The sequence below is a fragment of the Macaca thibetana genome, chromosome 7 (assembly GCF_024542745.1).
Source record: "Macaca thibetana thibetana isolate TM-01 chromosome 7, ASM2454274v1, whole genome shotgun sequence".
Classification (NCBI taxonomy): Eukaryota; Metazoa; Chordata; class Mammalia; order Primates; family Cercopithecidae; genus Macaca; species Macaca thibetana.
The window spans coordinates 161533008-161556513 of record NC_065584.1 but is presented as its reverse complement, the minus strand read 5'-3'; the positions used below and the strand labels follow the sequence as shown (position 1 = coordinate 161556513).

Here is a 23506-nt window from a genome sequence, read left to right as displayed (position 1 = left end):
CAATCAAATTTACCAATATTGTCTTTTATAGATAGTACTTTTTGTGTTCTGCTTCAAAAATCCTCTCTGACGATGTATTTCACCTATATTTTCCATTAAGTGTTTTGAAGTTTTGTTTTTGACATTTAAATCTTCAATCCACTTTCAGTTATTTTTTACAGCTCCTTTTATTGGATTCTTCTTTCACCATCTCACATGTCACCTCTGTTTTATGCTACCTTTCATGCATGCATGAACTGTTTATGGCTTCCCTATGCTCGTTTGTCTGCTCCATTATCATGTTACCTTACTTAATAAACTTGTTCTCATACACAGGAGAACAAGATGTTTCTTGTGGCTTCTTGTCCTTTTACTCATCCTTATACATTACAGAATTGTCAAGTTCTATCAAAAACTGTCGAGAATTGTTTTAAATCAGATCATTTGGGAAATAATTCACATCTTCCTGATATTCTTCTTATTTGCGAATGTCATATTATTACATTTCAATTAGGCCTTTAAGAATATTTGTTAATAAGTAAGGTTTTATAATTCCCCCTACTGGTATTTTTTACCTGTTACTTTGTTGCTCTATAGAAATGCAAATGATTTTGCATATCAAGTTCATATTTACCCTCTTGTTAAACTCTTATTTCCAGTAACTTGTCTGTAGATTGAGATTTCTATGTAAAGAATCACATTGCAAATAATAAGGTTGTATTGCTTATTTCCATTGTTTATAACTCAAATTTACTTTTGTTTTTTTATCACACTGGGTCATATCTGTAGTACCATGGTGAACACATGTAGTGGTGGCATTCTGTCTCATATCTGATTTTAAAGAGTATGAGTCTAAAGTTTTCTCACTTAAAATGATGTTTGCTTTAGGTGTTTAATAACGAGTCTTTTTAGTTAAGGAAGTTTCTTTTTCTAATTTCTAAATATTGGCTTATTTATTTGTTGTTTAGTCTTTTAGTATAGTGACTTATATTTATTTCCTAATATGAAACTATTTTTGCTAAGCTGGAATAACCCTAATTCATTACTGGTATATTATCTTTTTTGTGTATTCTTTGCTAATATTTTGTTCACTACTATTGCATATACATTTATGAGTGATAGAGTTTTATGATTTTTTCTTTTTTGCATCATCTTTGGTTATCAGGATTATGCTCATACAATAAGTTAGAAACTCTTTTTTGTCTATTTTCTGGAAGATTTGTACAATACCAGGATTGTCTTTTCTTTGAAATTTTGAAAGAAATTCCCTGTAAAACTCATTTGGTCCTTGTCCTTTCTTGGTTGGAAGATTCTTAAACACTTTAGTATTATTAATAATTACTAACGTATTTAAATATTTTATTTCCCTTTGAGTCCCTTCTGCAAAGTTAAGAGTTTTCTAGGAATTTATTTTTACACTGTTTTAAAAATATTTTCATGTAGTTATTGATAGCGTTCTTGTACCTTTTAAGTCTCTACCTCATTTGTAGTTATACCCCTTTCTTAGTCATAATACTGTTTGAGTATCCTTTTATTTTTAGTCTTCCCTTAGTTTTTTTTTAAGTTTTTAATATCTTAAAATTTAATTTTTAATTTTTCAATTACTATGGGTATATAATAGTTGCATATAATTATGGGGTACACATGATGTTTTGATACAGGCATACAATGTGTAATGACCAAATCAGAGTAATTGGGGTGTCCATCACCTCCAGTAGATTTTTCTCTATCCCTTTACATTGAGCATATGGGTGTCATTGCAGATGAGATGGGTCTCTTGAAGATAGCATGTAATTGGGTCTTGCTTTTTTATCTAACTTGCCACTCTGTGCTTTTTAATTGGGACATTTATCCCATTCAGAGTTAATATTGGTATGTGCAGATTTGATCCTGTTATCATGGTGTTAGTTGGTTATTAGGCAGACCTGATTGTGTGACTGCTTTATGGTGTCAATGGTCTATATACTTGTGTGTTTTTGTGGAGGCTGGTAGCCATCTTTCCTATCCATATTTAGCACTCCCTTAAGGACCTCTTTGAAGGCAGGTCTGTGGTAATGAATTCCCTTAGCATTCGTTTGCCTGAAAAGGGTCTTATTTCTCCTTTGCTTTTGAAGCTTAGTTGGGCTGCATGTGAAATTCTTTTTAATTTTTAGAAACATGGTCTTGCTCCATTACAAGACTGAACTCCAACTCCTGGCCTCAATCGATCCTCCTGCCTCAGCCTCCTGAGTTGCTAGGGTTATAGGTATGAGCCACCCCGCCCAACTCTTCAGTATGAATTCTTGGTTGGAATTTCTTTTTCTTTAAGAATGCTGAATGTTGACCCCCGCCCCCCAATGTCTTCTGTCTCGTAAGGTTTCTACTAAACAGTTTGCTGTTAGCTTGATAGTGATTCCTTTTTTAAGTGACCTGTGCCGCCTTTCTAGCTGCCTTTAACATTTTTTTTTCTTTCATTTCAACCTTGGAGAACCTGATGACTGTATGTCTTGGGGATGGCCATTTTGTATAGTATTGTGCAGGGTTCTCTGTGTTTTTTGAAGTTGAATGTTGGCCTTTCTAGCATGATCAGGGAAATTTTCATGGATGATACCCTCAGATGTGTTTTCCATATTTTCATGCTTTTTCTTTGTGTCTTTCAGGGATGCCAATGCATCGTAGATTGGTCTTAATACATAATCCCATATTTCTCAGAGGTTTTGGTCTTTTTTCTTTATTCTTTTTTCTTTATTTTGTTTGACTGAGTTAATTTGGAGAACCAGTGTTTGTGATCTGAGATTCTATCCTCAGCTTGGTCAATTCTGCTGTTAATACTTGTGATTGTATTATGAGATTCTCGAAGTGAGTTTTTCGGCTCTATCAGATCAATTTTTTTTTTCATAAAATGAGCACTTCATTTTTTAATTCGCGTATTGTTTCATCATATTTCTTAGATACTTGGGTTGGGTTTTGACTTTCTCCTGAATCTCAACGGTCTTCGTTCCTATCCATATTCTGAATTCTGTGTCTGTCATTTCAGTCATTTCAACCTGGTTAAGAACCATTCCCGGGGAACTAATGTGGTAATTTTGAGGTAAGAAGACATTCAGGCTTTTTGAGTTGCCACAGATCTTGTTCTTTCTCATGTATGTGGGCTGATGTTCCTTCAGTCTTTGAAGTTGCTGTGCTTTGGATGGGGTCGTTTTGTTTTTAGTATTATTTGGTGCCCTTGGGGTTTCGTTGTGTTACAAGGTGGTCTCAGTTGGCTAACTTCATATTTGGAAAATTTTAGGGGGCCAGAGCTCAACTCAGTACCCCTAGGCTGTATGCTGTAACTCTGGGGGGCTAGTATCCAGCACTCTGCTTTGTTTTCTGGCCCCTTGAGGTTAGGAACCTGCTTTCCTGGAGGGGCTGAAGTATTTCTGGTCTACTGGCCACAACACTCTGATGGGTGGTGCCAGCCAAAGTGCTTTTTCGAGGTGGTGCCTTGGGATTCATGCTCACTTGTATGTGTCAGCAAATGCCACAGTATTTTGGGGTATGCTTATGTTGGCTATGGTGGCATAGCAGCGGGAGCTGGACTGTGGCCTTCCTGCTTGTGCTTGTGTTAGCAGGGGTGGGGCAGGGTTTCCAGCATTTGTGTTTGCACTCGTGCTTGCAATGGCAGGGTGTTGATGGGCACGGGGCCGCCAATGTCTGTGTGCACATTGTAACTGGCAATGATGGCACACCTGGGTACCTCCATGTCAGCTGGGGGCATCATTGGGATGTGCTTGTGCCAGCAGCAGTGGCACAGCGGTCTGCTCACATGTGCACTGCAAGGTGGGGAGGGAAGGGAGGTGAGTTCTGCCTGTGTGTGTACTGTCACAGCTGTGGGTATGTGGCAATGGGCTTCTGCATGCTGGCAAAGTGCCTGGGGAAGGTTGTGGGTAGGCTGGTACATTTCAGCAGGGCCCAGTCTAATGGAGCTCTCTGATGGTCAGGTGAAGTGTTTTGACAAAGAACATATGAAGAGCCCCAGCAGCACCCTGGTTGGGCATCTGAGGCAGAGCTCCAAGTGGCACAGTCATCTGGGGCTGCAGGAGAGGCTAGCATATAGGGCGGTGCCCAGGTGGGACTGCCTCTGTCTCATGGGCAAGACCACTCTGCCCTGTCCAGGTCTGACAGTCACTCTAAGGCTAAAATCTCCTAAAGGAGCATGGTGAGCCTTGGGGGATGGTCAGTCATTGCCAGGTTCTACTGCAGACCTTCCCACACCAAACCCTCTGGGCTTCACACAGACTGGAGTCTTGCCCCTACCGCCCCTCTAAGCAGCTTTTCCTGTTGGCATAAGTGTCTCTGGGGGTTGTGATGTCTCCTGCTGCTAGGATTCCAGGGATCTGTGGAGAGAAGAGGCCACTCCTCACCTCCTCAACTCACCCCTTCCCCAGGAATTCTGGGTGCCAAGAACTAGTCCTTGCTTCCGCTAATGGCAGAAAGTGAAGAGGAGCTGGTGCACGCAGAAATCACATGGTGAGAGAGGAAGCAAGAGAGTGAAGAGGGAGGTGCTAGGCTCTTTTTAACCAGCAGCTCTCATGGGAACTAATAGAGGCAGGACTCACCGCTCCACCAAGGAAGGGCCTTTATCTAATCGTAAGGCATCCACCCCCATGGCCAGGGTTCTCAGTATCCCCATGTGGTGTTTCCAGCTTCCTCCCTCTTCATCCCAGCATCTGCATTCTGCTTCTGTTCACACTCGCTGCTTCCCCGTGACAGTCTACTCAGAGTATGCCAGTCACCTCCATGTCCCAGTTACTGGGTGATAGATGTTCCTCCTGGCTGCATCTAGTTGGCCATCTTCGCCATTACACTGTTTTGTATCCCCTTTGGTTTTAGATGGGTCTCCTATAAATAGCTTGTGCCTGGAGTTTCTTCTTTTAAACCAGTCTTATGGTATTTATCTTTTAGTTGAGGATTTTTTTTTAAGTGGACACAGTATTTAATAGTATTGTAATATATTATGCATAATTATTTTATTTTACAATGTGTCTTATTGTAGAAAATTCAAAAATTGGGTAAGTTCTTTCATTTATAGGGTTAGGAATAGATTTTTCTTAGAAATGTGTAGTTACAGTGGAGAGCCTTGAGATATAACTATCATACATTTTTACCCTGATTTTTAAGTGTATAATTTAATAAATTTTGACATATACATAACACCATGGAACCATCACCATGATCAAGATAGTGAACAAATTTATCACCTCAAAAGTTTGCTCATCTACTGTATCCTTGCTGATTTTCTCTTGTCTCACCAGTTTTTGAGAGAGGATATTGAAATTTCTTATTTTAATTGTGGGTTTGTCTTCATGTAGTTTTCAGTTGTATTATTAGCTGTATAAATGTGTCTTAGTATGTTTTTGTGTTGCTTCAGAAGAACACCTGGGGCCGGTTAATTTATAAAGAAAATACATCTCTTTAGCTCACAGTTCTGCTAGCTGGAAGGTTTAAGATTGAGCACATAGTGAAGTCCTCAGGGTGCTTCTGCTCATGGCAGAAAGTGAAGAGGAGCTGGTGCATGCAGAAATCACATGGTGAGAGAGGAAGCAAGAGAGTGAAGAGGGAGGTGCTAGGCTCTTTTTAACCAGCAGCTCTCATGGGAACTAATAGAGGAAGGACTCACCGCTCCACTGAGGAAGGGCCTTTATCTAATCGTAAGGCATCCACCCCCATGACCCAATAACCTCCCAGTATGCCCCACCTCCAACATTAGGGATCAAATTTTAATATGAAATTTGGAGTGGACAAACATCCAAGGTATAGCAAATGCTAAGGATTGTTAGGTTTTCTTAATTGGCCCCTGTAGTATTATTATTATCATGAAATGACCTACTTTATCCCTGTGCATATTCTTTGCTCTGAAATTTACCTGGTCTATTATTAATATAGCCATTTCAGCTTTCTTTTCTGTTGTGTTAGGATAGTATATCATTTTCTGTCATTGTACTTTTAACCTTATACTTTTAACCTATGTATTGTACATTTGCATGTATTTTTTTGGTCAGTATGTAGAAGTTAACAGCACTGTGATGAAGCTGCTGACACTCTCAAGCCCTTGTCACCTATGGGTGTGGAAGCTACTTGAAACTAAGGACTTCTGGTTCTGAGCATTATTTTCCCTTTGATCTTGGTTTGAAAGATTGATATTATTTGTGATACAAGGTATTACTGTTACTCTATTACTAAAATATTTTCTAAGGATGAAGCTGATACTAGCCACGTTGCTGTATTTGAAATCTGAGAATTCTGAGAAAACACCTTTCATTAAAAGGCATGGTTCAGTACCACTGAATCATTCCTTGTTGCAATATTGAGCTCAGACCTTCCTTATTCTTCACAGCATGATAAATTAGTAACCTTTTTGAACTGTGGGCTTTCCTTTGAGTCATCTGTTAAACCTCAGATTAGATCAGAAAGGAACATCAGAATCTGCAAAAGAAGGTTTTACCTCATTCATCATTGCCACCTACCAGAAAACTGATGGAGTATTTGTAATTGTCACTGAGTGGCGGGGGGACAGATGGTGAACTGTCATCCTTATCAGTGGATGGCTTTTCTCTTCTGCGTGGTGTCTGTTTCACAGTATTTCATTAGCTTTATTTTTTCTTATCTGTCCCTTTAAACAATATAACAAATAAATTGTCACTGATAAAAATATAAGTATATCCTGTATCTGTGGAAAGGGACCTTAGCAGAGTTGAATCTTTTGTATAATTAAAATGACATACTTATTTTCAAAAGTTGTCATTGCCATATATGTTTAAAGTGATGCAGTCACAAATGATGCATAAATAATAAATGATGCATAAATGATAAAAAGGCATTGCATTTCAGATTTTCAGAATTTCTCAAATCTACTGTTTGACAGAATTTTAAACTTTAATATAATGGAACTGTCAGTCTTCTTCTTTTATTTTTTAAAGCATTTCTTGAGCACTTGCTTGTGTAATCTCTGTTAGGCCAGGTGCTAGGGAAACATAGGTAAATGATGTCATGTGAGCCCATCTCTGACAAATTTCACAGTTTCTTGAATCTCTAAACACACTCATTTTTATATGAATTAAGTAATTTTTCTGTTGTCTTCATTTTTGAATAGTGTTTGAATACTATCCATGGATACTTTATTTGATACGACTAATGCCATCCAAGACATTAGTAATTACAGTCAGCTTTAAAGAGTTCGTCTGTGTACTTTCTGGAACATAATCTGTTGGAATGTTTTCTTGGATGAGTGATCATCTATGAAAAGAACAGTTTACTACAGATTCCTTTGGTCTTAGTCTGAATAAAACTCTGTCCCCAGAGAATCATTCTTCCTTAACTTAAGCAGTTAGCATAAGCCCTTGATACATAGTAGGTTTTGAATTAAATATTAGTGAATTGAGCTAAAACTCTAACTTATTATCTTCAGTATGCTGTATCTATGGGGATGCTATACGAAATATGTGATGAAGTGATGTCTAAAAATGCCCTTTGTTTTTAGATGAGTGTTCCTTTATTTTTCCCTTCTTTCATCTGTTTCTCTGTCTTGTTCTGCCAGTTTTCCTTCTTCTTTCTCTTCCAGATACCTTGATCTCTTTCCTGCCCTCCTATACCTTCCTCACCTTTTACTTCTCTCACCCTCTTCATCATCCAGAGAAACAAGAAGTACCAGTTTTAACCCTTCAGTCCCTCACCCCTTCCCAGTTTGGGTAGAAGGCAGTGAGGGAATATTATAAATGCTTCCTATTTATCTTATTTGTTGTCATGCTGGGCAGGCTTAAAACAGTGGTATACTTAATAATATTTTTAAATGTGAGAAAAAAATGGATTTTTCAATAAACTGATAAAATTGGATTTTAGATTCCGAAGTTCATAAAGTGTAGACTGAGACTGAGAGGAAAATGTTTTTTCAAATGACATGTGAAAACCATTGCACTAATTTTTTATGTATTTAGATTTGTAACTTGGTTTCCACCCTGGTCTTGAAAATAAACTGTAAAGAAGTAAGTGTCTTAAGACATTGAATTTTTATTGAAAAAAAGCTCTGATTTTCTAATAAAAAATTTTATATTACTGTAATTAAGCTTTGGATCCTTTTTTTCATTTAAATCCTTTTGATCTCAGAAGAAAAATATCTTTAAATATTCTAAATTCTATTGCTATATTTTAAAATAATGGGAAGGAGATTATTTGCTTCATTGTGCCACGTTTTATGGAATGTGTTTGAGGCAACACTTGACAAAACTCTAAAAATGGCAGCTTAATAAAATTCTATGTTGTGTCATTTATATTTCCTGCCTATTCTGTTTTTAGAACTTTTATTTTTTTCCAAAGATCATGAACCTATCGGTCAGTATTTTTTCCCCATCTCTCTTAAAAAATAGGAAATATGGAAACCTTTAGGAGGAGTCTGATAGACTTTCAAGGTCATAAACCTGAGTATGAATTATTTCAGAGAATACAGTAAATTGTGTTAGGAAAACCAGAGCTTTGGTCTAGTATGCCATAAAAGGTAATTAAAAGAATAAGAAGGGTGTAAACTTTGATGAGATCATGTCTGCATATGTATTCATTTCTTTATACACATTATTAGTATTTTAAACTATAGCAGTGTTGTTTAAAATTTTACAGGTGTGACTTAAAAACTAGACTTAAAATTTTATTGTGTATGTGGAATTAGCCACCATAATTAACTTTTGGGCTTGTTACATTGATTTTTAGAATATTAGGGAAGGGGGACTTTAGAATTTATTATGTAATCCCTTAATTTTACTAATTAGGAAACTGATGCCTAGAGAAGTCAGTCTGTTATGAGTTGCAGACTTTATCTTGGTGTGGATCTCTTGACTCACAGGTTAGTGCTGCTTCTACTGCATCAAGCTGCTTTCTATACCTAAAATAAAAACAGTGTCTCTGTTAAGGCTTAATTAGAATTAACAGTATGAAATATGGTCAACTAAGACTAATTTCTGATTCTCTTAGTTGGAGATAGGAATTGTATTATGCAGGATTTAGTGAGACTAGAAGTTGCATTTTAAAAATTATATTAGGAAGGAAGGAGATCCAGGCACCTTTTGGGAAGATTTTTATTGTGATTCACATTTTGAAAATGAGTAAGTAAATCTTAACTACTGAGTTTCACAGGGTATATCTTTGCTTTTGCTTGTGCCTGTGGACATAATAATAATTAGCTTTGAGAGTAGATACAAAAAGATGAGGGATGTCTTTACAACAGATACTGTACAACAACTATAACCTTATGCAAATTGACCCTCTTTACTTGAAAGATACTGCTTTTCCTTCCATTTCCTTAATAACATTAATTTTATAATAAAGTACATATTAATATATATTGTAGAAGATTGAAGCAAAAGCAAAGTAATGCCTGCTGTATTAACATTTTGATCTAATTATTTTCTGCTTTTTGTGCCCAAATATATAAAACTCATACATTTATATATAAACTGCATTGCATAGATTTGAATCCAGAATTTTTATTTAACATTATACAATAAAATTTTAATATAATTAATGTTGTTTAGAATTAAATTTATATAGTATCTCAATACATGTGCCAAAACTTATGTAATTAATTTCCCACTGCTGATACTTTGTTGTAAATCTCACTGCAGTGAATATCTTTATAGAGAAATCTTTTTGTACATCTCTTTCATTATGGTAATTGTTCAGAAATAAAATTATTTAAAGTACCTTTTTTTGACTGAGCACTTACTAAATATTAAATAGACTGGGGTATAAGACTAGTTGACTGTTTAGCAAGGTAGATTGTTATGAAATGTGACTATAGAACAGAGGCATGTATACCAGTATCCAAAGACCTCCATCTTTTTGATGGCTAGAGCTGTAGATGACTTGAAGAGAATAGAATTTGAAGTAAAAGGAGGTAAAATTTCTGGTTTTTCCTGATCCCAGCCAGTGCAGGCTGGGTGAAGGAAGTGGGGTGTTAAGGAAGGATGCCATCAAGGCTCAGGATCCAAAGGTTGCATTCTAAGGTTCTGAGCAGAGCTCAAATCACAGCAGGAATCTCGAGCAATGAGTAGGGAGAAGAAGAAATTAAGAAACCCAGTTTCGGCCAGGTGCAGTGGTTCACGCCTGTAATCCCAGCACTTTGGGAGGCCGAGGCGGGTGAATCACCTGAGGTAAGGAGTTCGAGACCAGCCTGGCTAACATGGCGAAACCCCGACTCTACTAAAAATACAAAAATTGGCCGGACGCGGTGGCTCACGCCTGTAATCCCAGCACTTTGGGAGGTCGAGGCAGGCAGATCACGAGGTCAGGAGATCGAGACCACGGTGAAACCCTGTCTCTACTAAAAATACAAAGAATCAGCCGGGCGTGGTGGCGGGCGCCTGTAGTCCCAGCTGCTCAGGAGGCTGAGGCAGGAGAATGGCGTGAACCCGGGAGGCGGAGCTTGCAGTGGGCCGAGATCACGCCCCTGCACTCCAGCCTGGGGGACAGAGCAAGACTCCGTCTCAAAAAAAATAAAAAAGTACAAAAATTAGCCAGGCGTGGTGGCGGGCGCCTGTAATCCCAGCTACTCTGGAGGCTGAGGCAGGAGAATCACTTGAACCCAGGAGGCGGAGGTTGTAGTGAGCCGAGATCGGGCCACTGCACTCCAGCCTGGGTGACAGAGTGGGACTCCGTCTCAAAAAAAAGAAAAAAAAAGCCAGTTTCATGGAATGGACTACCCACCCGTGAGGACAGAGTGAAGAGTGCTGCATGCCCAAGTACAGAAGCGATCAAGTGTTTTTATTCTGGACCTAGAGCAGGAAGAGTAATTTCAGAACCTACAGGTTAGTGTATAGATCCTGCTAGTGTTCTTTGTATCATAGCAGATTTTGCTATGGAATTAGGGGAAGGGCATTAGAACCTTCATTTCAAAGTAGCTCCAGAAAGCAGAGCCTAACCCTTTTTTGTCAGCATTGTTACTTAGAAGGTTCAGCTTCTGCATCTTTCTGTAATTGCCAGTTAAATTTTGTCCTGTTCCATAGCCTCAGACATAAGAGAACCAGGCAAGACAGTGACGAGGTCAATACAAATATATCACCTCTTCTTTCAGTAAAGCATGTCCTTATTAATTTTACTTTTCTGCAGAAGATTGTTTTCTCCTATCCTTATAACAAATTTCAAACTTGCAGTATAGTATATGCTTTCAGTGCTTGAATAGTGCACAAATGTGTTAATTTCGTTTTAAGTTCAGATCTTACACGCTTGAGAGATATAAATATTTTAATTTTATTTATTTGGCAAGCCAAACATGGAATTTTAAGATTCATATGTATATATTATTTTTCTCTACAAAATGACTATTTTGTAAACTAATTATTATGGTGAATTTAAAACATACATAATAGTATGATGAACCTCCAGTTACTCATCATACAACCTTGCAGTGATAAACTTGTGGTAAATCCTGCCTCGTTGACATTCCATCCACTCTCTGTAACTACTATCTTGAAGTCAATTCCAGATAACATTTCATTATGGCTATTTTTTATGGAGATTTTCTTTCTGCTTCTGAAAGTAATACATGCTTATTATAAAAGAGGAAATTTAAAACTTGTCACAATCATCTAGTGAGAAATTTTAATTTTTGCCTTTTCTTATGTTACCTTATGCATGCTAATGTATACATGTAAATACACACAAAATATGTATAAAACTTTTCTGCATAATTGTATTAGGGAAAGGTCTAAGCTGCTATAAAAGCACCAAAATACAGTGATTTTAAGAACAAAGAAATTTATTTTTTACAGTACAGTTCTGAGGTAAGCAGACCAGGTTTTCAGGGTCGCTTTATGTGACATGTTTTTTCAGGGACCCATCTTCTGTCTTTACCATCTCCTCAGGTATGCCCTCCCTTCATGATCAGAGCTGTTGTTACAGGCTCTTTTCTGTTGCAATTTGCAGAAAGGGAAGAGTAAATGGACCTTAAAACACCAAGTATGCATTCATTTTCCATTAATGTGTACTCAGTCACATCGTCACCTCAAGCTACAAGAGGGACTGGGAAATTCAGTTCATAGTAAAAGACTTATGTGACTTGCTTTAAAGCTCTATTACTATGGAATCTGGTGCAGTGCAATATTTTCTTTGTCCTCTTTATTTCCTCCCTTGTAGATACATGAACCTAGAGTCTTAGACTCAGGTTTGATTCATTTGGTAAGACTGTAATTGGTGTTGAGTTCTTTCATCAAGATGAACATATCGTTTGATTGTTTTTTCTTTTTGTGGTATTGACGTATCAGCTATTGACACTTAGTACCTAGATCCACTAATTCATAGATATGGGGATATTCCAATTGTGCATTTCATTTTCATTTATTATTTGTAATACATTTATAAAGAAATGGTTTCCTCATCTACTATTTGGTTACTGAGTACAGTTTGTATATGTGTATGTGAGTCAATACACATTTTTTATTATTTATCAGTTTTCAAGATAACAAACTAGTTTCCTGTTATCCTCCAAAGTTATCTGATTGGTGTATGTGGGGGGTGTGTGTGTGTGTGTGTGTGTATAGATAAATTATGAACTGATAGATTTAAATATTTTTAATGGGTTTCAGTCATTTTTTTTTGTAGTTTTCCTGTTTGAATCTCAAATTATGCCATCTTTTCTTCAGTGAGAGTCTTTTTGAGTTTGTTTTCAAGTCCTTTTGACATGAGCCCAGTCGAATTTGATAGTTGCCTTGCTACCCAGTTTACAAGGTGTTAGACTTATTATCAGCCATTTTGGTAAGAAACTCTGCTTACTTTTACTGGGAAATGATATTTCAAGACCATAATAAGAGATGCTCATTGCAGTATGGGTTGATCATTGTGAACAGAATTAGAAAATGAAGAAATGAAATATGTGTATAGGTGTGTGTCTATTCAACCTCTTCAGTATTGCATCCTGTATCTCTTTTCTTCCATACCAAATATCAGGTTCTCAAGGACAGAGGAGATGACAGAATTATAATATAACCACATTTACTCTATCCTGCCCAACACATGCAACAGTCTGAGAATAACATTACTAATAGTACCACCATCAGTGTAATTACCGAGAACAGTTTAAAATTCTTTTCATATGTTTTCCCCATTCTCCCCGTCTTTTAAAAATAGTAACATGATGATAAATCTGAGACACCAGCATTATACACTGGATTCTTTAGCTTTTATACCTAGTTTAGTCTCAGTTCTGTAAGTGTATATGTAATGTTCACCAGTAGTCCTTGTCCATGTCTCTCCTGTCATTTTTCTTTTCTGAGGCATGTTCTGAGGAATCATGTAGATTCCTCAGAAAGGTTTATGAGAATAATATTCTCCAGGTTTTTAAAATGTTGGTAATAATTTGTGCTTATTTTGCTTGAAAGTTAATTTTACTAGATAGAAAATCTTTAGCTTATATTTCTTTCTTGATGATGCTAAATACATTATTTTCTTTTGGCATAAAATGTTGCTGTCAAAAAGTCTGATGATAATCCAGTTTTTTTCCTTGTAAGTTACTTGTTCTTTTTCCCCCTAAATGCTGAAATAAATTTTCTTTTTATTTAAGGCCCAGAAATTTTAATAAGATAAGTCAATATTAGCCTCTCTAGGTCAGTATTTTCGAGTGTATGGTGTACTCTTTCAGTATTTATATTCTTCACTTGATCTTAGCCAAAAGGCCGAGAAGTGATTCTTTTTATATTCTTGAAAGTTTTATTGGATTAAGGTTTTTAATATTTGATCTATTCTCTTGCTTTGGTTTACTTTATCAAGAACTCCTATTATCTTGATCTCATCTTTGCTCCTCTTCAGTATTTCCACTTACTTTCAAATTATTTATTGAAAGTAAATTATTCCACTTTCAAATTTTTTTATTGAAAAAATTGTATCCTTTTTATTTACGTTTTGAGGCATTATTTGTTGTGTTTATTTACTCTTATACATCTTCTGTTTTGTTTTTATTTCTTAAATGATTTCTTTCATTGCAATCTTTTTTTGAGTTTTAAGACCTAATTATTGAGTTTTTAAGATAGTGATTTCTGTTGTTCTCTCATGCCTTATATCATTTTTTGTGTGTGTTTCAGCTTATTTTGAAATAGAAAGTTAATTTTTTGACCTGTGCATGCATTTTTTTGGTATGATTTGTTGTTGTTTGTAAGGTTGCTATTCTACTTATTTGTTTTCTTCTGATAACTTTGGCATTTGACCTTGATACTTTTCTCTTGCTAATTTTTACATGGAATTAGTTTTATGAAACTTTTAGAAGGACATGTTTTAGGGTAGCCATTCTAACTTCATAGAGATCCCTCTTATACTATTTTTGTGAAAAATGTAGTGGCTTGAGTTCTGAGGTTTCCTGGTTCTGTTTTCCTATTGTGCTTTTAGCTAGGCATTGTTTTCCTCTTTGTCTCTATTATCCTTAGTTTGTCCAATTTAAATTTCTTCCCCAGCAGTTTCTCCCATTAGAGCCCTCTCCTGGAAGGGAGCCCTGGTAGCTTATTTCCAGAGTCATAAGGGCTACCCTCCACTAGTCAGATCAGACCTTCTTAATGCAAGGACCATTTACTCACCTCCTCTTGAAGGGTCAGAGCCCCTCTCACTTTCAAAGGCTGTTCTCAAATTAGCCTGTTAACTCTCCAGTGAATAACTGTTCCTTTTTTAGGGTTCTTATATTCCGATATTCATTATTCATCCTGATGTTTCCCTCTAATTTCTCTTGCAGACACTGAAACGCTACTTATCTGATGGTAGTTTGTCCACACTCACTTCTATTTGGGGGTTGTGGGAATACCTTGTCACTTTGTATGGTTGTAAGTATTTTTCATGGGTTTTGCTTTAATATCTAATTGCTCTTTATGTTTTTATATGGAAATTCAGTGAGTTCAAAATTCTGCTACCACTGCCACCATCTTCTCAGAATCTTCTTTTATAATCTCAATCTGTTACCAGACTGGAGTGCAGTGGTGCAGTCATGGCTCACTGTGGCCTCAACTTCCTGGACTCATGTGATCCTCCTGCCTCAGCCTCCCATGGAGCTGGGACCACAGGTGCACGCCATGATGTCCTGCTGATATTTTGTAGAGATGGGGTTTTTCCATGTTGCCCAGGTTGATCTCGAACTCCTGGGCTCAAGCGATCCACCCACCTTTGCCTCCGGAAGTGCTGGGATTACAGGTATGAGCCCCCGCACCCAACCTTTAATAAGGATTTTAATGACTATTACTTCTTCATAGAAATACACCGTAATTTACTAAACCACTCCCTCAATGTTGAAAACCCTTCTTTTTACGTGCTTTCCATCTTCAGAAACCATGTCAAAACTTTGTTCCTGTGTAACACTGTAGTTATTTTAATAGAAAGATAGATGATTATTACTCTTTTATCATCAAAAGGTGATCTCTCTCTTAGAAAAAGCAAAAGCATAATGCAAACCATTAAAAGTTAGTATGTAAAGACTTGAAATGTGTTTATAGAAAGGAACAGAAGAAACATCCAAAGTCACAGAAAACAAAACGCAGACTAAAATATACCAATATTTTAGTTAACTAATCAACAGATTTAGAAACAAAACAGGAACACCACATACTGGCAAACCACTTGTGGGGACATAAATTAATTCCCATTTTGATTATTCAGTTTGAGAGTACTTATCAAAAGTCTTAAAAATATGTGTAATCTGTTGCCCAGGTTTTTCATTTCTGTGATTTGATCATAAAGGAATAATTGACTATTTGTTTAAATTTGAGTTATAGGAATATTTTGTTGCACTATTTATGACATTGAAAAATTAAAAATTATCCAGATATCTAACAATAAGGCATTAGGCAAAATAGGTATATTCATGAAATGGAATAGCTTACATCTATTAGCTTATGTTGTAGGATATTATTTAATGGAAAGAATATGTATCTATATCAAATATAGCAAATTTAAAAATTTTATAAATGGGATAGCCTATTTTTAAAGAACTATATGTACAAAGAATGATGTCTAGAAGAATATACTTCAAAACATTAGTTTTTTCTAGTTATTAGAAATATTTTAATCTTAATTTTTATTTGTGTATTTTTTGTATAATTAACACATTTTTGTGTTAAGAAAAAGTTTACTATTAAGTCAAACAAAAACATATGCTCATTTGTCTCTGGTTTGAGATTTTAAAAATGTTAACATTAATATGAATGCCTGATGTATGTAGTTTTGTATGTGAATATGTGTGTAAAGGTGTTGTCTATAACAAAGGTATGATTCTTGATAGTTCTGGATAGAGTCCAAGTTTTTGCATAGTGACTGCATTTCTGTATAAGTTCCTTAGTGGTTTCTGTTAGGTATGTAAATAACATTTATATACAACTGAAAATAGTATGATTTGGACCTTTCACAAAACTGAAGATATCATTTAGAATATTTCTTTTCCTTAGTGCAGTGATCAAATAACATGTCGGAGACTAGCCTGCCTGAGCAGCATGGCAGGAGGGAATATGGAGTAGTAAAAAACCTTGATCTTGTAAAGTCAGTCATGGTTTTGATCTTGAGCTTTGTGACCATGAGCATTATACCAAACTTCTTTGAGGTTTGCATCTGTAAACATCTGTGTTTGTTAACCATCTGTGAAATGTACACATACTACCACCTGCTTTATGGAATTGTGAAGATGATAGGAAATAATGTATGTACTTGATCCAGTCCTTTGCTAATCACATAGTAAGTGTTCAGTAAATGGTAGTATGGATGGTGCTTTCGTATATGACTTGCTTTGTTCCATATGTCTTTGGGAGATAATGAGAAGAGGGTTTTCTCCCCCTGCCACTCGCTGTGTTCTTTCTTTGAAAAGAAAAACCTGGGTTATTTTAAGTTTTTTATATGTGTGTACTTACTACTTAAATCATTGCTTTGCGTTAGTGCTACCGTATAAAGGTATAGTATACCATAGGCCTAGTTTATCAAAGAAAATAATTGCTTCTACAGTGAAAGAACATTTTCTTCGTTTGACTGTGGGGTTTTTGTTTTTTGTTGTTGCTTGTTTTTTGTTGGTAGGTTCATAATTTGGAAAGTGAGCACAATTCTATAGCTCAAACCTACTTCCAGCCGTATCTCTAAGGTAGTCAAGAATGTGGATTCCCTAATCACCCTGTCTGGGTTTAAATTTAGGCTCTGTCACTTTACTAGCTGCAATGTCACTCAGTCATGGTTTTGGCCTTCTAACTTTGAAAAAGTTAACTTTGTGTCCAAGTTTTCTCATAGTTAAAATGAGGATAATAAAAATATATACCTTCTAAGTATGTTCTAAGTATAGTTGTAAGGACGAGATGAATGATTTTATATAAAGTACTTAGCTCAATGTATCTTGTGTAATAAGGGCTGAAAAATACTATTAGTTGTTATTACATTAACTCTCTTTTTACTTATCTAACACATACTTACTGAGTGTTTGCCATGTGCCAGGCACAGTTCTAAACATAGAAACATCAGTGAACAAAACGACAAAGTCATTGCCCTTGGGAAACTTATGTTTGAGGACGGAAATTGAAAATGAATATGTAATATTAGGCAGTGATGTGAAACAAGTCCTGTGAAGAAACATAGAATAAGGAGATGGCAAATAATAGAGGATGTTAAGACTGAGCATTCATTTTGGTCAAGACCATGCAAATACCCAAGAGAATATTCTTGGCTAAAGGAAAAACATATAGAGCCCGGAGGCAGTAACGTTTCTGATGAATGTGGGGAACAAGAGGACCACTGTGGGTGTAGTTTTAGTGAAGAAAGAAGAGAATGGTAGATGAGATAGATCAGAGAGATCAATGACTCAGCCTTGTAGGTCATGGTGAGCAATTTGGATTTACCCTAAGTGTGATGAGAATGTAAGTTTTGATAAAAGGAATGATGTGATTTGACTGTTGTTTTAAAAAAATAAGTGGCCATTTTTATAGAGAAAAGACCTGTGGGGTCAAATTAGAAACTGCGAGACCAGAGGCTATTGCAGTAATATAAATGAATGCTGATGGTGACTTAGAGCAGGTGAGGGTGTTAGGGAGAAGTGGTTGAATTGGGGATATATATGAAAGGAGAACTGATAGGATTTGCGCATGTATTGGATGTGAGCAATTATGCAAATGATGGTACCATTTACTGAAATAGAGAACACTCTCAGAAGAACAATTTGATGTATATAAGGAACATAAGAGTTTTGTTGTAGACATGTTATTTTTGAAATGCTGATTGTGGAAATGTTCCACCTAATTGGAGATTTTGAGGAGACTTTTTTTTTTTTAAAGACAGTCTTGCTTTGTTGCCCAGGCGGGACTGCAGTGGCGTGATCTCGGCTCATTGCAACCTTTGCCTCCTGGGTTCAAGCGATTTTTCTGCCTCAGCCTCCCAGGTAGCTGGGATTACAGGTATGTACAGGCATATACCACCATGCCTGGCGAATTTTTGTATTTTTAGTAGAGACAGGAGTCTACCATGTTGGCCAGTCTGGTCTCGAATTCCTGCCCTCAAGTGATCCTCCCACCTTGGCTTCCCAAAGTGCTGGGATTACAGGTGTGAGCCACTGTACCTGGCCGAGGAAGCTTTTTTTTTTTTTTTTGAGACCGAGTCTCGCTCTTGTTGCCCAGGGCGGAGTGCAATGGCATGATCTCGGCTCCCCACAACCTCAGCCTCCCAGGTTCAAGCAATTCGAGGAGACATTTTTGTGCAGGTGAATAGAGTTCAGGAGAGAGGTCAGAACTAGAGATAAAAATTTGAGAATTTTCTGTGTATGAATAATATTTCAAGTTACTGCATTAAATGAATGAGTTTGGATAGAGAAGAAGAAAGCTCTGAGTGTAGCTCTGGGATGCTTTAACATTTAGAGGTCAAGAAGAGAAAAATGACCCAGCAAAGAAGACTTAGAAGGAGCAGCCAATGAGTTAGAAGGACAATGTGATATCAGGAAACCAAGTGAAGGAGGAGTCTCGGGTAGGAGGAAATGACCTATAGGACTAAAGTTGCAAGAAAAAGATAAGAACTGAACACTGGCCACTGGCGTTATTGACTTTGACAAGGAAAATTTGCAGATTGGTAAGGGTGGTAAGGGCAAAAGCTGGACTAAAATGAGTTTGGGAGTGAATGGGAGTGAAGAAAGTAGAGGCAAAATACACTTTGTTTCAACAAATTTTGGTACAAAAGGGTAGTAGCCAAATGGAGACATCTGAACAAGAATCCTTTTGAGATGATTTAAATAGAAACAGGAAAACTGATTATCCGGATAAGAGGAGAAATAACCATAAAAATGCAAGACAAGGATTGGGATTCAGTGTATATTGGAGGACTTGCTCTTAGATAGGAACATGTGTTCATATATTACAACAGGAGGGAAGAGAGTGTACAAGCACATATACAGATTGTTTGACACATTTAGCTGTGGGAGTGTGTGGCAGCTCATCTGAATAATGCTATTTTCTTTAATCAAATAAACATGATCATGAACTGAGAGATGGGGTTAGGAGATGAGGGATATTGGAGATTTAAGGAGAGAGTCTAAAATAATTTTTAGCAAGGCGAGTGTGTAGATTAACTAATGTAAGGTTGCTTGACTGCCTGGGAATACTAGAGGCCACTTGAGGTGTAATTTCATAAATTTAAAGTTTGTAATTATAGCCACATTAATCTGCTTCAGACATAGGCTCAGAATAGGGCGAGAGTTGGATTTAGGGTTGGGATTTTGCCATGCATGTATGAAAGAACAAAGGGGGAAAAGAATTGAGCTCAGGCAACAGAATGATTATAGTGATAGGCCATAAAATCTAAGATGGATAAGGAGGAGAACTTGACCAAACACTGTGCTCTCGCTGAACCAAAGCTATGCTGTCGATACCCACATTCCACTTTCTCATCTCTAGGATGTGTTTTCTGAGATGACCTCCTTTTTCCTTTCTGCAACCTTATCCACTCCCAGCCCAAACACATACTTACCTAATATCTGTATGTTCACATTTTATCCTTTCTTCAAGGGATAGCAAATATGGTGCTTCCTTCCTGAAGTTTCCCCCCCTTTCCCCCTAGTGAACAGTGATCCTGTTTCTGTCTTTGAGTTATTACAGCACTCTAAATCTCCGATTGACTTGGTATTATAGATGGCATTATAGTTTTGTGTATGTATTTTACCTTTCCTACTCTACTTGTGTGATATCATGGTAGGGATTATGTCCATGTATCCTTAGTATTAGGCACAACTGATATGCACTGAAGTGAAGTCAGTGGTGTAAAAATCTTAAAACAGTTTCTTCAACGTTTTCCAAAACAATTGTAGAAACCAGTGTATTACAGAGATTACTTTTAGTTTTATCAAATGTCTTATACTCACTGTAGTCTATAGCAATCCTATGTTATATTTAAAAAATCATTCTCATTATTATTATTTTATTTATTTATCTTGCAGGAGCATCTTTCCTTGAAGAAGTATATTATTGACATTGTGATTGAAAGTACAGCTCCAGCAGAGACTTTGAAAGATGGAGAAGAGCGGCAAAAAAATAAAAAAAAAGCCAAAAAGATAAAAGCCCGGATGAACTTCAGGTACTTTAAATACCCTTAAAAACAAAAGAAAAATTCTTAGTGATGTATCTTTTAATGTAAATCCAAGGAAGACAAAAAAAGTTTAAAGTTGTTTGCTTCATGAAAGCCTTGGAAATAACACTGATGAGCCTAATTTATAGCCACTTTCCTTGATTGAGAAAGAAAACTGCATATCGATCTAAAGCCCTTGCTTTCACCTGTTAAGAGCTCTTCTTATAATTGGATGCCAAAGCTCTGCCAAACTTGTGCCTCCTCCAGCATACAATAGTATGTTTAAGTATGTGTAAACCAAGCCTATTTTTCTTTCCAACTATTGATTTTTAAATGAAGTATCAAAGAAAATCAATAGCAATCAACAAATAGAAGTCTACTGGCTGTAGTGTCAAATCCCATGACTAGGCTTAATCAATTTGGTTGCCTGTCACAACAAGAAAAAGTTCAAGAAATATCTTAAAATGGAAAGTGAGTTGTCAGACCTGTAGTTTATCATCAACCTCCAAAGTGTCATCTGAAGATCGGACAGCTGTGTAGTACATCATTACCTCACAAGCTTTGAGTGTCATTTGATGACGGATGAGTCCGGTGGAGGACACAGAGATAGCTCTTCTTTAGTAGATAATCCTTTGCTGTTCGAGGGCAACTATTCTGAATATGTCCTTATACTTTTATTACTAAGTGTCTCAAAGATGGAGAAGCTTGACCCATGGGATTATAGGAATATAGAATGTACAATAATGGTGAATAGTGCAGTAGTTTCGGTGTTAAGATCATGATTGATCTAGGTGTCTATTTCAACTTACATAATCAGTGATAACTTCAGACTGCCCATTTAATCAAAGAATAGAAAAGGCTTTTTTGATTTTAGTTTTTGAAGTTAGTCCAGATTTCTCAGAATAGTTTTACGGTGTATTTTAGGGCATTACTGACCTTCGTTTCTAGTTTATGCTAAGAACTTGCAGACCTCCTGATACTTTTGAATGTTTTAAGGGCCTGTTCTTTGAACCTGTCTATTTTTAATGTTCACATTCTCTTGGTGATCACCCTGGTTCTGTGGCTATAAATACCTCTACTTGCCAATGATACCAATTTTATATCTTCAGCTTTACTCAAACTTAGTATATCCAAAACAAACCTGCTCTTTCCTCTTGCCACAAAAAACCTACCTCATTTCATAGTCTTCTCTATATCAGCAAATGAATACTTTATTCCAGTTGCTTAGGCCAAAACCACTGAAGTCATCCTTGATCTGTCTTTCTCCAACACCTCACATCCAATCTAACTGCAAATGTTAGCTTTGCTTTAAACATATTCGGAATTTGAGGACGTTTCTCTAACTTCACTGCTTTCCCTGATCCGAGCTTCAATCATCTCTTACCTGGATTGTTACAGTAGCCTTCTGACTAGTCTCCTTGTTTCTGCCCTTGTATATTCTAAACACTGCAGCCACAGCGGACCTGTTAAAATGTAACTGAGAGCCTGTCACTGCTCTTGTCAAAACCTCAAGGGTTTTATAGTTCAGGTTTCCTCTTCCTAGAAGGTTCTTCTCTTCTCACATACATCCATACAGTTGACTTCCTCGCCTCCTTCAGGTCTTTGATCAAATGTCACCTTATCAATGAAGCTGCTTTTGAGGACCTTATTTATTTATTTATTTTTTAATGTAACTAATGCTTTGTTTTTTAAGGAAAATCTTAAAAATGTAAATAACCATAGGAAAAATACTTTTATCTTCTAATATTTTGCCATTTGTGTCCATTCTGTGCATATTAACTGTATCTATTGACTTTTTTCATTGATGTATGATTTATTTAAGTGCAATGTGGCGATGTCAAAAATAAACTGTTTTGAGTTTTGAAAAATCTAGATAGTCATACAATCCATACCCCTATCAAGATTTAGAACATTTTCATTGCCCCATAAAGTGTTTTGTTCCTCTTTGCAGTCAGTCTCCCACCACTCCTGGCCTGAGGCAACCACTGATATGCTTTCTATAATTGGAGATTACTTTTTCCAGTTCAAGAAATTTATATAAATGACATCCACTCTTTTGCAGCTGGCTTTTTTTTTTAACTGATTATACTGTTTTTGAGATTTATCTGTGTTGACGTGTATATGTAATTTCTTCCCTTTTTATTGCTGACTATATCCATTGTATGGATATACCACTTTCTACTGATAGACATTTAGATTTCCAATCTGGGACATTTATAAATAAAACTCCTTTAAAGTCTTTGGGTGAACAAATATTTTTATTTCTCTTCGGTAAATACTTAGAAGTAGAATTGTCAAACTGTTTTCCATAAACCATAAAATGGTTGTGCCATTTTATACTCCCATTAGCAATCTGAGAATTCCAGGTCCTTCACATTCTTGCCAATATTTGTTATTATTAGTTTTTTAAATTTTAGTTTAGTTCTAGTGGGAATGTAGTGGTATCTCATTGTTGTTCTCATTTGCACTTCCCCAGTGACTAACACATATATTTATCATCTTTTCATATCCTTTAAAACTGTTCAATATTTTCCTTTATGAAGTATCCCAATTTAAAAAAATGGCCTGTCATTTTATTAGTCATTTATATATTCTAACTGCAAGTTATTGGACAGATATATGTACTGAGATGTGTTTTCTCTCATTCTGGAGCTTACATATACATTTTCTTTATAATAGCTTTTGATAAGCAAAAGTTTTAATTTTAATAATATCTGCTTTATCAGTATTTTTCTTTTATGTCTAGTGCTCTCTGGATATGCCTAAGAGATCTTTGCCTGCTCAAAGGTCAAAAGATACTCTATCATTTTTTTTTTCTAAAGATTTGTAATTTTAGCTTTAGCATTTAGGCTTATAGTCCATTTAAAATAAATTAGTAGGCATGATATAAAGTATAGGTCCAGGTTTATTTTTCTATAGATAGCCTGCTGTACTATCATTTTTGAAAATATTTTTCTTTTCCATATGCCTTAGCACCTTGATT

The 23506-nt window shown here is 36.3% G+C and overlaps 2 protein-coding genes across 12 annotated transcripts in view; one reads left to right on the top strand and one right to left on the bottom strand.

The window, feature by feature from the left end:
• The window catches only part of SCAPER (S-phase cyclin A associated protein in the ER), a 571361-nt gene that overhangs the window by 219998 nt on the left and 327857 nt on the right, over positions 1-23506 (top strand). For all 11 annotated transcript variants that reach the window (XM_050799824.1, XM_050799823.1, XM_050799825.1 and 8 more), the window contains one exon: positions 20396-20532. In XM_050799824.1, the coding sequence (XP_050655781.1) occupies positions 20396-20532 (137 nt within the window). The remainder of the gene's footprint in view (positions 1-20395; positions 20533-23506) is intronic.
• The window catches only part of RCN2 (reticulocalbin 2), a 466582-nt gene that overhangs the window by 272692 nt on the left and 170384 nt on the right, over positions 1-23506 (bottom strand). The gene's annotated exons all lie outside the window — the stretch shown is intronic.